The following is a 14,541-nucleotide window of genomic DNA, read 5'->3' as shown; positions in this document are numbered from 1 at the left end:
AAGATTGAAAAGCACCTTGTCTTTCAGTCCATTCAGTTTTAGTGTGAGGTCAGCAACTTCTACTTTTAACTCAGAGGAGAGCTTCTCAGCCACATTCATTTTTTCGGAAACAGTCACAAGCTGGGTAAGAAATCAGAAAATGTATCAATATTTAGATGCCAAGGCTCTTAATAACTGTAATGACAAAAGCTGGGCATACAAGTAATTTTAATTTAGTAATGTACTAAACATTCTAATTCACTTTTCACAACTTCCATGGGAATACAATCAATGGAACATGCACATGAGTGATGCGTGTGGGGAGATGGGACAAAAGCCGTTTATGTGTGCCATGTTGCAAGCCATCTGCACTCTGAACTGTGGTAGGCCATGCCCATGGTCCTAAGTAAATGGGATTCAAGTCGAGGGATCACTGTGCAGAGCAGGTGCAAGATCTTCTGCACTACTACCACAGAGGTTTGGATTAGGTAGAGATAGATCCTTCGGATCATGTTTCCTTTTAAGAAAGCCTTCTAATCAGTGATTTTTTACAAGGTCATCACTGTTTTATTCCTAACCTACATGTTTCCAGTGGAAAATTAAATTATGTTAATCTATTTCCATTTAAAAACACTTAAGAGAAAAAGTCTACCCACGGGATTCCCAAATATTACTATGCTGTATTGGCATCTACCTATCCAAACACGGTATTTTGTGTTTGTCAAGTATGTTATAAAAAGCAACATTCACCCCTTCTGATCAATTTCTGGTGCGACTGTTTTGAGAGTCGGGGTCTAATATGTGAATTTCCCTGCGGGGATGAATAAAGTATCTATCTATCTATCTAATAATGATGACAGCTATGTTGCAATGAGCTTAACTGGCAACCAATCATGGCTTTGCTTCGGAGAACAGGTAAACTATAATTGATTTTTAGGTGAGCTCTGGGCAACATTAATGAAAACATTAGTTGCAAAATAGGGGTGGCCTGGTGGATGATTGGTGAGCACTTCTGCTCACAGTCCATGGGTCCCAGGTTTAATTCCTAAAACCAGCTTCCCTGTGTGGAGTTTGTATGTTCCTCCTATGCCCGAGTGTCTTTTCAGTGGGCACTCAGGTTTCATCCCACGTGCCATAAATATGCATCGCAGATTGATCGTCCAATTTCTCACTAGGTACAGTATAAGTGAGTGTGTAGATAGTCGTCTGTTTGTGGGTAACTTATGATTGGCTGGAAACCATTCAAGTATCCATTTTACTAAGTCACCAGTATTAAAAAAAACTCTCAAAAAGGCCACCCCAGATAAATAAAAACACGCCGATACTGCATCTTAACCTATATTCCACAACCCAATATTAAGAAAAAAAATCATTGTTTGCACTCGCTGGAGCCCACAAAACATTATTACTGTGAAATTTTTGAGGGGCTGCCACTTTAACAAATTAAGTTAAATGTATCATATTGGTCGACAAAAATCTACACTAAGTTAAAATTGTTACCAGAAAATTAAGTGTTGGAAACAGTGTTTACACCCAGCTTTAGCAAAACGAATAGATAAAAATAATCAAGTCTTACAGATTGCTCAGTCTGAAGGAGTCTGTCGCACATTTCTTTGTACTGAATCTCTTTGTCACTTAAAGATCTTTTGAGGTTGTTGATGAGCTCAAGATTTTCCGACGTCTTGGCTAAAGCACTTTCCTTCTCAGTCAGTGAGCTTTCCAGGCATTCCTGTGTGTCACTGAGCCTAAAGAAGTGGGCAAAAACAACACCTATTTAGCCTTTTTCATTGCAAAACTGGAGCTCGCACATCTAGCAGTGTTTTAACTCAATGTACTCAAAAATGGCGTATACAGTAATCCCCTGGTGTATCGTGGTTTTAGTTATCGTAGTTTCGCTACTTCCCGGATTTTCATCGTGCATTGTGTTCTGAATTATGATTGGCTAAACAGTTGCCCCGCTCCTTTTCTGTTTGTATGCCTGCACGTCAAGGACGTTCCGGTCTGAGTTGTACACATACTTAAAACAGATTGATGAACCTACATTATGTATGCGCAAATCTTTTTCATTTTCAAGTTTCTCTAAAACCCATCATGTCAACAAAACGCCACAACAGCACCAAAAGGCAGAGGAAGACGCTTTCTATCACCAACAAAGTTAAACCTCTCCACCTGCTAAACTTGCTCTGGAGCCTCAAGTGGGCCTTTATAACTTCCTAGTGGCTCCTTTGTACTTTTTCAAAAAAGAAATAGGGATTACTGTATTTGCCATGTCTACCCAACTGATCAAATGTCTACACAACTTCAAAATATTCATAGCACTGAAAATAGCTTTAGAAATCTCAGATTATGTAACAATTATTGAAGGTTTTTTTTCCAATATTTCTTCCCCTCTAATCCTTTAACATACTGCATTTTTAACAAAACAAACAAACCCTATTCCACTACAGTTAATGCAAACTGCAAACTCACAAAATAGTCCAGCCATTGGCGTTCCCAAACCAAAGGCGTCAACAAGAGGGTGTGTGGGCTGGCACACAATTCAATGTTCCTACCTAAACAAACTGCAAAGAACTGCAACAGCTAATATTTTAACAGCTCGTTACATTGAAAGGAAATTCACAATTTAAATCGAACTCCCAAGAAATCCAGAAGAGCACAAAAAAACAACACATAAAAAGGAATTAGGTTTTGTCTATGTACAATAGTGCTCCTTGGATTGTTATCAACTCCAGTAAGAGACTGAGGTGGCGGCTGGAGAAAAGGCAATAGCGGCGACACAGGTCAGACAATAAAGACCATTCATTCAAATGCAATTCTGTGTATTGTGTTATTATTTGTAGATCTATAGTTGTTATTTTGTTACACTCATATACTTTGAGTCAGTCATCTCGAAGTAAGTTTGCCTCTTGAGAGCTTTCTTGAAGGGGCACCGCTATTTCGAGGATTGTCACGTTTCGCGGGGGTTCCCATTAACCGCAATAACTGAGGGATTACTCTATTTTAAACATTAAAATGTGGACATATACTATTTTTTTCTGGATTTGTTCACATCAGAATTGCGTTGGATCCAAAACTTTGCCATCATTTTCAATTTGTTGCAAAATACATTGTAATCATTTACAGACAAAACAAACATACACATTATATTCATGATCGTAAAAACTTACCCTTTAAGTTGTTCATTGAGGCTGCTAACCAGGAGCTGATGTTTTTCTGCTTCCCTAATATGCTGACTGCGAAGGCTGGCAATTTGGTTCTGTAACTTATCTGCCTCATTCTGTAAATGCAGGGAAAAAAAATTTGGGGAAGTTAAAACATTTAAAGTGGTAAATATTGGAATTTAAATAAATATTGAATAAAGTCCTGGATCTCAAATGGACAAAATAGTTGGTAAATATTCAGAATAAAAAAATGATAAAACTTTGGTCACAAAAACGGATCTGACAAAAGAAATGATTCCATTTATTTCCTTATTTGAACCCCGATAAAAGTAATCACTGAAAACATAATTCACCAGAATTATATTTTTTAAATCAAAACTTAAGATGGTATTGGACAAAAACAGTAATGTATTGTTTGGTTGATCAATCTTGTGCGTTTTTGTACATTGCATTTGAGGCAATCATTGCAACCAACCGTTAGATTATTTTTCCCTTTTTAACGATTAGATGGGCCTTTTCTGGTATAAACAGACATTTTTATTAAGAATTCTAAAATAAATAAGACTCCAAAACTACTTGAAAATACATTTACAAAGTCAAACTAAAAAAAATATGAGTATATATATATATATATATATATATATATATATACAAACTGTGTGAGGAACGTGTCTAACATTGTGTAATAAAACTTATTTCAACTGTTTTTTTTTCATGATTAGGTAAGTAGAAACAACATCTTCCAAATAAAATATGTAAATTTGGCTTTTCTTCGGGCTAGGTCCCTTGAATCAAGTTTGTCAGGCTCGGGCAGGATTCTGTAGGCCCGATCTAACTTCTAATAAAGAGTAAGGATGTCACTAGACTAAATGTGCATGCGTCAATATCCTATCTTTTGCTGCTACTTCACGGCAAGTTACACAATTTACAAATGCACAACCTAAGCATGGGGAGCTCATAGAAAGCCAAATTAACAAGATTCCATATGTGTTATTGTTTGTTGTGCTTGATAATGTGGAATGGTGGATTGGTAAAGGTGTTCAAGAACTTTTAAAAACACATATTTTGGTAACCATGGTTAAAGAATGACATTACCTGTAAGGTTTCAATGCGCGCCTGCAGCTGTAGACGATCTTCAAGACCTTCACAGCGCTCTTCCAGGCTCAGTATCTGCTCTTGTAATTGATTTCTTTCCCTCTCCAGCTCTTCCACAACAGACCGCAAGCCATCTTTTCATTATTAAAAACAGGAAAAAGAATCAGTATTATCATGCCAATGTAAAAGGATGATTTTTTAAAAAAAAAAAGAAAACCAAATAAATATAAAATAAAGTTTCTAAATGTTGATTGATGGCTTATATTAGCAAAAACAAACTTTTCTGTCATATCTTGTTTTGTTCATTTTTCACTAATAGTTATGGATTGTTGAAATCTTAACTTCCTTAAGTACAACATTTGAAAAAAGGCCAATTTATCAGGTTTATTTATGAGGTTTGTTATGTTGGGTCTAACAGATAGATAGATAGATAGATAGATACCGGTAGATACTTTATTCATCCCCGTAGGGAAATTCACAGTAACAAACACAAGAATGAATTTATGTTTTTTTCCTTTTATCTTAAAGGGCAGTACTCCATAAACATCAGAATCACTCTGTTCATTCGGTCTTGACTGTTATTCACCGGATTTCACCATAAGAGCTGAAACAATTAAGCAGATGCAAACCCAGAGATGAGAAAGCATTGTTTTACTAACCACATGTTGCAATCAGACTGATTTCATCTTTCATCTGAGCTGGGAAAGCTCCGCTTAGCTCATCTGCCATTTTCCTATACTTTCAAAAAGTACGTGCTTCAAACGCTCCTTGCCGAACACCAAAAATGTTCCCACTAAGTTGCAAGGCTCACAAGCCCAAACAGGTTGTACCAAGGATTCAGCCACGACTATACATACACTTTGGTTGTTCATCTTGAAAGTATTACCTTTGCCTGTGTTTTTAATAATTAATTGGCCCAGAATTTGCTAGAGAATATAGACTAAAGCAATGTGGGGTTTAGTAAGCCCATTAGCATGGCTAAATTTAGTGTGACTGTGTATTAAATTAGAAAAGGTAACCCCAATGTACCTAAGCATTTGTCTATGAAAGGAAAAAACACAGCCAAGCCACTCCACAGTAACTGTGCAGGAAAAGTAAACCTATGAAAATCTGAATCTTATAATAAATCCGGGAATTACAGTGTAAATGTAGTTTACCACGGCCACAGTGAAAATATGTTGAGTTTGAGTGCATGAACAATATCGATTGTAAAGCATCATTGAGAAACAAAATGACATGGAAACACATATGGAAACAGAAAAAAACCACAGATTGTGAACAGGCACCCTAATCTAAAGTTTATAATTTTATAGAGGATTTTTACACCTTTTTGTAGGCCAAGTTCAAGCACTTTAAAGGACTTTCAAAGACAATTTTCCAATTTCTCTAGTACCAATAAATGAAAAAAAAATCCGTGAGAATCATGTATTTTGCAGAGCCACAAATATATCTGCGATTTACATATGCGATTTTTAATCTTGCGTGTGCTTTTATTAAGATATATGAGTTTTAGTTCTTGAGTAGTTTGCAAATGTATTTCTTTTTGAGACATATCTCCCCTTATATATGTTTTTGGTAGAAAAAATGGCAATAATACGTTGCTTACATTTTAATTTGCAGGAAGTTCTTCACTTTACAGCCTACTACTGAGAAACGCTACCCTAAATGTTTGCATGTCCCATGATAAATGTCCACAATTGGTACGTAATCTTTGCACCAATTCACATTTAATAGTGGTCTGTTTATGTGTAGCATGCACTGTCCTCTTGGGCACGACCCATAGGTCGTGCCCAAGAGGACAGGTCTTACAATGCAACACTAACTGATACCGTGAGGAAAGAAAGAACACAATGGCAAAGCTAAGCCACAAGAAAGAGTCGGCCTAATTTTTAAGTGGACTTTTTGAGAAAAATTGCAAAAATTTCAAGCATCAACAAGCACTTCACCCAAAATTCAAGCACTTTTCAATCCTTTTGAATACAGTAATATTCAATCATTTTCAAGGATTGCAAGAACCCGTACGAAGCCTGTTTGTACCTTACCAAAGTGTATTCAAAAATGTTTGTAAATAAAATCCGTCTCTACAATTTCTCCAGCGATGAGAGCATTCACAACACTACCCACAGCGATCTAGCCAATTCAACCAGCATGCACATTGTGATGGAAGTTAAAATTACATGGATTTGCTCGTTTAATATATTTGGGCAATTAAGCTTCACTCTTAAAGCTCCAGTGTGTAATATTTGACCACTATATGGCACGTTTGCCTCATGCAAACGAAAACCAGTGCCAAAGCAGGCATCAAGATATGTAACATGGCGGCACCTGAGGTGTGGATTCACTATGTAAAAGAAATACAAATTTCTCGACCAATGGTGGAAGAACAAAAAACAACAGCTAATATCAAACGAAAACATGTAGTTGTAGTTACAGTATATTGCTGTGATGAACAAATGATGAAGCCAAAAGTGGGGACAACCAGGTGCATGCTGGTGTAAACTGTCTAGTAGTTCTCCCACCTGTATCAGGTGTACTGTACTCAGGCCACCAACCTCCCATATTTTCTCCTTCCATTGGAGGTGTGCTCTCTGAAGTGCTTTGGTAGTCATGGAATGGAGCTTTTCCATCAAATTCAAAATCCTCCTATGCATAGGAAAAAAACATGTTCAATTATAACAATGAAATTCCAAGGCAAGCACATAATAAAACCTCTTCTAGAGTATGTAAAGTAAAAACTTAAGAGTTGCTAATACAGGTGGAAAAGATTTCATATTATTTTGCGCATCACAATTCTGTCGTGGATGATTCTGAATTCATTCATAAATATTCACAATTCCATTATTGAAAAAAACAAAACGTCAATTATAGGTAGGGTGGGTTTTTTGTGAACCTGGCGATAGGATACACAACTCAATACACAGGGCATGATACGCTTCTAACTCAATACAATTCGATTCAATATTTCATAATTCAGGAAAATATAATGTGTACATTGCAGGAACCAACAGCTAATTACTGTAAATTTTGGACCTCAAGTAAATTCAAATGTATAAATTGAGGACTTAATTTGTGCCTGAAAGAGTTTAAATATCTTGAGTACGTAGTCAAAATTGAAAACAGTACCGTCATACCCTCCATTTATCTCCTGTTATGTAATACATGAATATATAGTTCTTCCTGTTGGCGCCTCTTCCTAAAATAAATGAAGATTAAGGCATTATGGGAGGTAATTTGGTCGCTCTGAACTGAATGAAGAAAATGGTATTGTGGAAAGGAATTACGGTCTACTCTTACCTATCTGTTAATGTAAAAAAAATTGTAATATAGATAAAACCTAATTCTTTTTTATGTGTCGTTTGTATTCCTCATGGATTAGTCAGCGCATAGGATATAGCGTTCCCCCCACCGCGATCCAGGTATGAATCCTGTTGCATTCTGTGTTGAACAATTGTGAACAGACAACCAAATCCCAAACGGCATGGCATGGTGGTTAGGATTCAGTGCTGTTACTATTGCTACTCGGTTCGATCCTTGTTGCCACCATTATTATGCAATTTTGGTTGGCGATCAGTAATTACACAAATATGGAGACTCAATTCCAGTTTCTTCCACACAAAAGGTGCATCAGGTTATAGGCCACATGTTCAAATTTCTGTTTAATTTGTTGGTTTTGGGTACGCCTTATAGTTGGGAAAAATACGATACACATTTACAGTTTGAAATGTCTTTTTACATGCTGTATATCCATTTGTTTTCAACATAAATATCTGCAGTTTATAATTCAGTGTGGTTTTTATTTATTTCTATTTGTTTTGTGGTACGGTTTTTAGAATACATGACAGCGAGTATGTTACATTCGAGCAAAAATTAACCTCGAAATAATAGGAGTGTATGTGCTTACTTGGATGTTTCTTTGGATCGGCAAGGCAAGCTTCTTGGCCCTCTGTTGGTTGAGCCCCTGTGCTTGAGCCAGTTCCTCCTCCAACTCCTGCTGCCGATTGGCCATTGCTGAATCGGCGCAGCCAGGAAAGAACCAGTCATCCTCAATCAGTTTTGTGCCACAGGGATAGGGGGTATATAAATTGGATTGAGGAGGTACGGTAGGTATGGATTGATGAGTCAGGGTTTGGATAAAAGTGTACCGTAGCTAAAACAGAGATTCTGTTAGAGTTTGGTTAATACCAGTGAGCGCAGATTGAAAGGGAGATTAAAATTTAACTTTGGTTAGAGCTTGTACATGGTTACGTTGGAAATCAAAAGGGACAGTCTTAAATTATCTGCGAGGCAAGAAGAACAATGACGAAAGCAAAAAGAACTGATCAAATTTCATAAAAAAGATTCTTAAAATTTACAGGTTCCAATTAGACCATTTGACTGCTAATAATTTCATTATGGTTTTTATTTTGTCAGACAAGATGAAATACCTTTGATTAGTCTTTATTAATTGTGTATAAAACATGTTCCCATCTGTTTTATGAAAACAGGCTGACAGAGTGGAAAAAGGGGAAGTTCAAGGACAAATAAAAGACAATCAAGACATGGAAATTATGCATTGTGATTGTACAAGGTGTTCCAAAAGTCTCAGGCACATTTTTACATTTATTATCTCAGTAACTAATAGGGATAATAAAAAAACATCTGGTAAATTCAAAAAAGCTGTAATCTCAATCTTTACATGGAATGTTCAAAGTTGTTCAGTTTGAGCACTATTTGGACATGTGACACACATCAAGCCAATAGTCAAATTCTTGCTAAACCTGTCCAGGATTGCATTGTCAATGGTTGCAACAGCTTTTGTCATTTGTGCCTTCAGCTCATCTAGGTCTCTTAGAATAGGGGGCACACATAGACCATTCCCTTTACAAATCCCTATAAAAAGAAATCGCATGGTGTGAGATCTGCGTGGCTAGGACATAAAATCGTGATCATTCGTCCCAAACCTTTCAATCCATCTGTCTGGAAGTGATGTGTTCCAAAACAGTCTAACCCTAAGGCTCCAGTGTGGTGGTTATCCATCATGTTTGAAAATAGAGCCACCAGACTCTTTCTCACTCAATTCATCTGTTACCCAGTTTTCCACCATGTTGGGTTACATCTCACCATAGACTGTTGCTCTCTCAGAGAAGAATGGTCCGTAGACAGCTGTCTTCGACATAGCACATACCAGTAAAGCGCAAATAACAGAAGCTGGTGCAACTATTGACAATTCAATGCTAGGACGCATTTGTCAAGAATTTGACTATCGGCTTGATGAGTGTCGTGTGACCAATGGAGCTCACATTGATCATCTTTGAACATTTAATGTAAAAGTTGAGATTGAAATCTTTCTGAATTTACCGGATGTGTTTTTATATCCTTAATAGTTTGAGATATTAAAAGTCAAAATGTGCTCAAAGCTTTTGGAAAACTGTGTATAACACAGGAAAATGAGAAAAAAGAGCAAAGCACACTTAAGATGGAGTAGATGGCCTTTCAATACTGTTCACACTTACTGTATGGGCAAGGCAACAACAGAATGAATACTAATGACATTTGTGTACTTGGATTACACACATTCCCCTAAATCAGTGGTGGGCAAATGTTTTGATTTGCAGGCAGCATTGAGTTTTAAAATTTGGCAGCTGGGGTCAGCCAGGGTCAGCCAGGATTGTTTAATCAGGGGCCGCAAAGTTGCTGCCTGCAAGCAAATTGCAGCCCGCAGGACTATAGTTTAAGGCCCCCGCCTAAATATGAATGCTTTATAACCGTACAAGTTAGATATGGATACCTCTGTTATTTCGTTACCCAGTGGAGATTGTCAGCACTGTTGAACTGAAGTTTAGAGGTCAGTAGATGCCTTGCTCATAACTTTCAGTGATTTTTTTTGTGTTTTTGCAAATTCACAACATTTGATATCGGCATTTTATGACATCCTACTTTGTGGATTATGTGAAAAAATACTTTAAAACAGGTTCCAAACATAATTGTTCCACTTAAAGAACAGAGTTGAATGAATGTAATAAACTGTGATTTAGCAAACTTAAACATAAATTACCGGTGATAATTGAAAAAAATGAAAATAAAAAGAAATGAATGAAGAAAACCAAAGGAAATTGACACCAAAGACTAGGGGAGAAAGACATAGTCAAATGTGGAGTCTACTACTGTACTGGCTGTAGCTCAACCCGTAAAGACAATATTGTGAGGAACTGCAGCCAGTACAGAAGGCAGAGCTACACTGCGACTATGGAGGAGCCTGCATGCACAAAACTGATGGGAAACTGTTCTGAGGCTACTCCTATCCATGGAGCAGGAGTTGGAGATGGCAAGAAGGGAAAAAGGTCCTTGTGATGGGATGGCACAGGGTCAATGATGTACTCCTCATTAACAATGGAGGAAGCAGTGAAAAAAAAAAAGTAAAGTAATGGTCAGTCAGACAATGAGATAAAAATAAACACAACAAATGTTGTAATTTCATATGCGTCACTAACTCTTGTCAAAAAGTGGGAGGTGATTGATGATAAAATAATTTACCCAGTTAGAGAGGTAATTGACATTGTATTCTTTAGTGTACACGGTAATTTGTTGTTAAGCAAATAATTGGAGAGGGGACTTTGATCACATACACTTAACTGCATGTCCCTACAGCATACAGTAAGTAAATATTAAATGCATTATTTACCTGATTGAAAAAAAAAACATTCAAAGGTAATGATAGAAAAATAAGGCTTTAAATTGTTGTCACTCTATGACAAATCACTTACCCTCTCGTTCTTCCTCCATGTGATTAATGCGAAGAACCATGGCTGCCCTCTCTTCACTGGCCTGCACCCTGCCGCTCACTGCCTCATCAACCATTTCTTGCCACTCCATGACTTGGCTTTGAGAATCGTCCGCACTTCCGGATTCACTTGCCTGTGGTCAAAAACAGTACGACTTGTCAAGAATCAATTGTTAAAATTTGAACAAAAAATGCACGGCTTCCCAAACTGTTTAAAAAATAACTTAATACAGACCTGTGAAGTAACTCTTTTTGTAAACTGTTCCAATTCTGCTTGCAGCGTTCTCTGTTGCTCCTCATATACCACTAGTTTTAACTCCAACATTTCTGTCGGTAATCGAAATAAACAGACTGTAAAAATGCATTTGCATGTGATGTTTTTAAATGAGTTTTTTTTGAGTCAGTATTCATTCTAAATAAAATCAAAATGGACACTTTTTAATACAAAAACTAAATAAGCCATAGGTTTAACAGTACCATTTTTTTCCTTTAGCTCCTCGTATTTCTCCACCTTCCAAAGGTCTTCCTCTTGATGTCGTGAAGCAGAGAGATCAGGTGAGGCAACACCAACCTTAAAAACAAATGAATAATACGTGAAGATTGGTAATTTGAGTTAAACCCGGGACTTGTGTGAGCCACTGTGCTGCCCGCAGTCATATCAAAGTGAATAATAAATAGATGCATGAATGGGAGCAACGAAATAAATAGTACATATTAGTAACCATTAACATTTCACATGAAACAAATACTAATAATAAAAATTCATGAAAACACTTTTTTAACACAACTGATAAAGTTGTAGTTTGATCATCTTACCCGATTAGCCTTCAGCTCCTCCTCCAGCTGTCTGATTCGGGTTTTAGACCAGGCTTTCATTTTCAGAAATTTGGCCTCTGATCTACTAGCTTCGTCAGCACTTTGCTTATTTTGCGCTGCAAACAAAACAAAAAGTAATCGTTGAAAACATCCCAATGAGAAAGTCTCAATTCTTTTTTTTTTCTAAAAAGTCAAATTTCAATGCTTTAACGCCACTCAAATGTAGCACAAGCTAGCAAATTAAAATTAATTATAGTAATTTGTTTAGCTATTTCGACTCACTGACTGGTTAGGATGTCAATTGCCCAACTCACAGCGCAGTCATGGACTCAAAACCTGGCCCTTTATGGCGTTAAACTTGTACTACTACTATGAAATACAAAAGCATAATCTGGAATACCATGCATGAAATGTGAGACTTGTAAGCACATAAAATCAGATTAATTCATACAAAAATTAGTTTATGTAAATAACTGTTTCGTAATTGGAAAAAAAAGTGTATTTCCAGAACCCCTTGAAACTTCTCTCACTCTACTACGAGTGCTACACACTACTGACGCTTGACAAACATGAGCAATGTTTGAACCAAAACCAGCAGTTAAGCGGTTTAGCAATTCATGATCAGCTGATAATTGTCTAAATAGCAAAGAGTTTGCGAGCCATTACCCCAATGGTCAAGCAAAAGGTCACGATGAATAACGAATAGGAATTTGTTAACACTAATAACATAGATTGACAAGTTGAGTTGGATTTAAATTGTCGTTGGGTAGCACAATATTCATTTTTCTGTCATACACCTCCCCTAGTCCATCAGGCAGAAGATTTCCACATCTTTGTTATAATCGGAAAGTCAACAGTCAATCGAAATACCATTGTTAATTCAATTTGCTATGTAAATGTAATAAGATTTTCTTTTAACTTATTTTATTTTTTTGAGAGTGCATTTTTTTCTTTAAAATTCGTTCATTGACTGATACATTCACAGTATATAAGGTTAGAATTTTTGTTTGTTTACAGTTATGATTTTAGATTTGCAGCAGAGGTGACTGGTTTGTGTTATGTCAAAACACTCCCTGAGATATCAGCAACACATTTATACAGCTGTTAACCTTAAAATTAACATTTTTGACAAAGGATATAGATTGTTAATAAAATAGAGCAATAGCACTAGAAGACTTTCTGTAGCCATTTACCTCATTGTGTTAAAGAAGCATCAAAAAGAAAATGTGAACTCTTATTTTATGAATGTTGCAAAATGTGTGTTTGCCGGCTTATGAAAGTCTCATTAGCAAATGGAGCCGCCAATGCGTCTAATATACACCAAGGTTTCGGGTACTGGTTTGTGGGAACAAAATTACTGGCCCAGTAAATGGCTGCCAAAAAGCATGTGGAAAGTTACAAAAAGCTACATATGAGAGATAATAACAGTTGATCGTTGGTAACCACAGCGAATTCTCAGAGAAAAACACTTACCTTCCAATTCTGCTATTCTCTGGGAAAAGTCTGAGTCACCAGACATGTTTTCAGCTCCTAGGGCATTCTGACTGACAGATGGTGGTGCTAGTGAATTCCTTCTCAGCTCGTCTATCTGGCACATAAGATCCTGCTGTGTTTGATTCAGCTCTGCCTGATGTTTCTCTGTCACTTGTTTAATCTCAGCCTGTTGCTTCTCCATAAGGTCACGAAGTTGGGCGCGCATCACATGCTTTTCTGCTTCCATTTTAGATTCAAGGCTCTCTCGTTCAATGTGTAGTCTTCGGGCCCTCTCTTTAAGGTCCTGGCAACAGGGGTACAAAAAATGTACTCAAGGAGTTTTGGGGATTCTCTAAATCCCAACAAACAAGCTAGTTACCACATTACTTGAGCAAATGTTTTATGTATCAGACATAAGAGCCTTTAGTAACATTCAGAGTTCGTAAACCTTTTTCATGGCCAAATTCAAGCACATTTTAATGACTTTCAAAAGACAATTTTTCGATTTGTCTAGTACTGTTAAAGAAATCTGGTGCGAGTCATGTAATTTGCAGAGCCACAAATATACCAGCTCAGTAGCCTAGATGGTAAGGCGCCCGCTTTGAGACTGGGAGGTCGGTGGTTCGCGCCCCGGCCGAGTCATTCCTAAGACTTAAAAAGTGGTCGGCGGCGCCCTCTGTTGGCTGCGGCTGCATCGGCTCGCTACAACGGGTCAGGTGCAATCGACATTTCGTTCTGTGTGCATTGTTACACAGAATGACAATACAAGGAAATTATTATTATTATTATTATTATATCTGTAATTTACCTACACCATGTGATTTTTAATGTTATGCGTGCATTTATCGAGACATATGGTTTTTAGATCCTGAGAAAAATCATGAATATATTTTTGGAACATAATACGTGTGTAATCATTTTGGAGACATATTTCCTCATATAGGTGTTGGGTAAAATAATGGTAATATGTAGATTACATTTTCAGTTGCAAAAAGTATTTTCCATTACAATTTGCTACTGGGAAGCGCTACATTAAATCTTTGCATGGTGGATAATAAATGTCCATAATTGATACGTAATCCTTGCACTAATACACATTTCATAATGCCCTTCTTATGAGCATTCACCTGCCCTCTTTGGTGCGATCCATAAGGGGCGATGACGTTTCAAAGGACACCACCATACAAACTATTGCCAGGTGCTGTAAATGACGAAGGAAGAAGAAATGCAATGGCAAAACAAAGCCCCCAAGAGAGC

At 37.0% G+C, this 14,541-nt stretch overlaps 1 protein-coding gene across 2 annotated transcripts in view; it reads right to left on the bottom strand.

Moving 5' to 3' along the window:
* Positions 1-14,541, bottom strand: part of LOC148367217 (uncharacterized) — a 46,838-nt gene that overhangs the window by 20,431 nt on the left and 11,866 nt on the right. For both annotated transcript variants that reach the window (XM_088334042.1, XM_088334043.1), the window contains exons 10-20: positions 13,285-13,588; positions 11,812-11,927; positions 11,473-11,566; positions 11,231-11,322; positions 10,979-11,129; positions 8,137-8,243; positions 6,788-6,878; positions 4,236-4,369; positions 3,147-3,256; positions 1,556-1,724; positions 16-120 (exon numbers count right to left, since the gene is read on the bottom strand). In XM_088334042.1, coding sequence (XP_088190168.1) covers positions 16-120; positions 1,556-1,724; positions 3,147-3,256; positions 4,236-4,369; positions 6,788-6,878; positions 8,137-8,243; positions 10,979-11,129; positions 11,231-11,322; positions 11,473-11,566; positions 11,812-11,927; positions 13,285-13,588 — 1,473 coding nt within the window. The remainder of the gene's footprint in view (positions 1-15; positions 121-1,555; positions 1,725-3,146; positions 3,257-4,235; positions 4,370-6,787; positions 6,879-8,136; positions 8,244-10,978; positions 11,130-11,230; positions 11,323-11,472; positions 11,567-11,811; positions 11,928-13,284; positions 13,589-14,541) is intronic.

The sequence above is a fragment of the Urocampus carinirostris genome, chromosome 4, assembly GCF_059441175.1.
Source record: "Urocampus carinirostris isolate Australia breed hairy pipefish chromosome 4, RoL_Ucar_1.0, whole genome shotgun sequence".
Taxonomy (NCBI): Eukaryota; Metazoa; Chordata; class Actinopteri; order Syngnathiformes; family Syngnathidae; genus Urocampus; species Urocampus carinirostris.
This window is presented reverse-complemented; position numbering and strand designations above follow the sequence as displayed.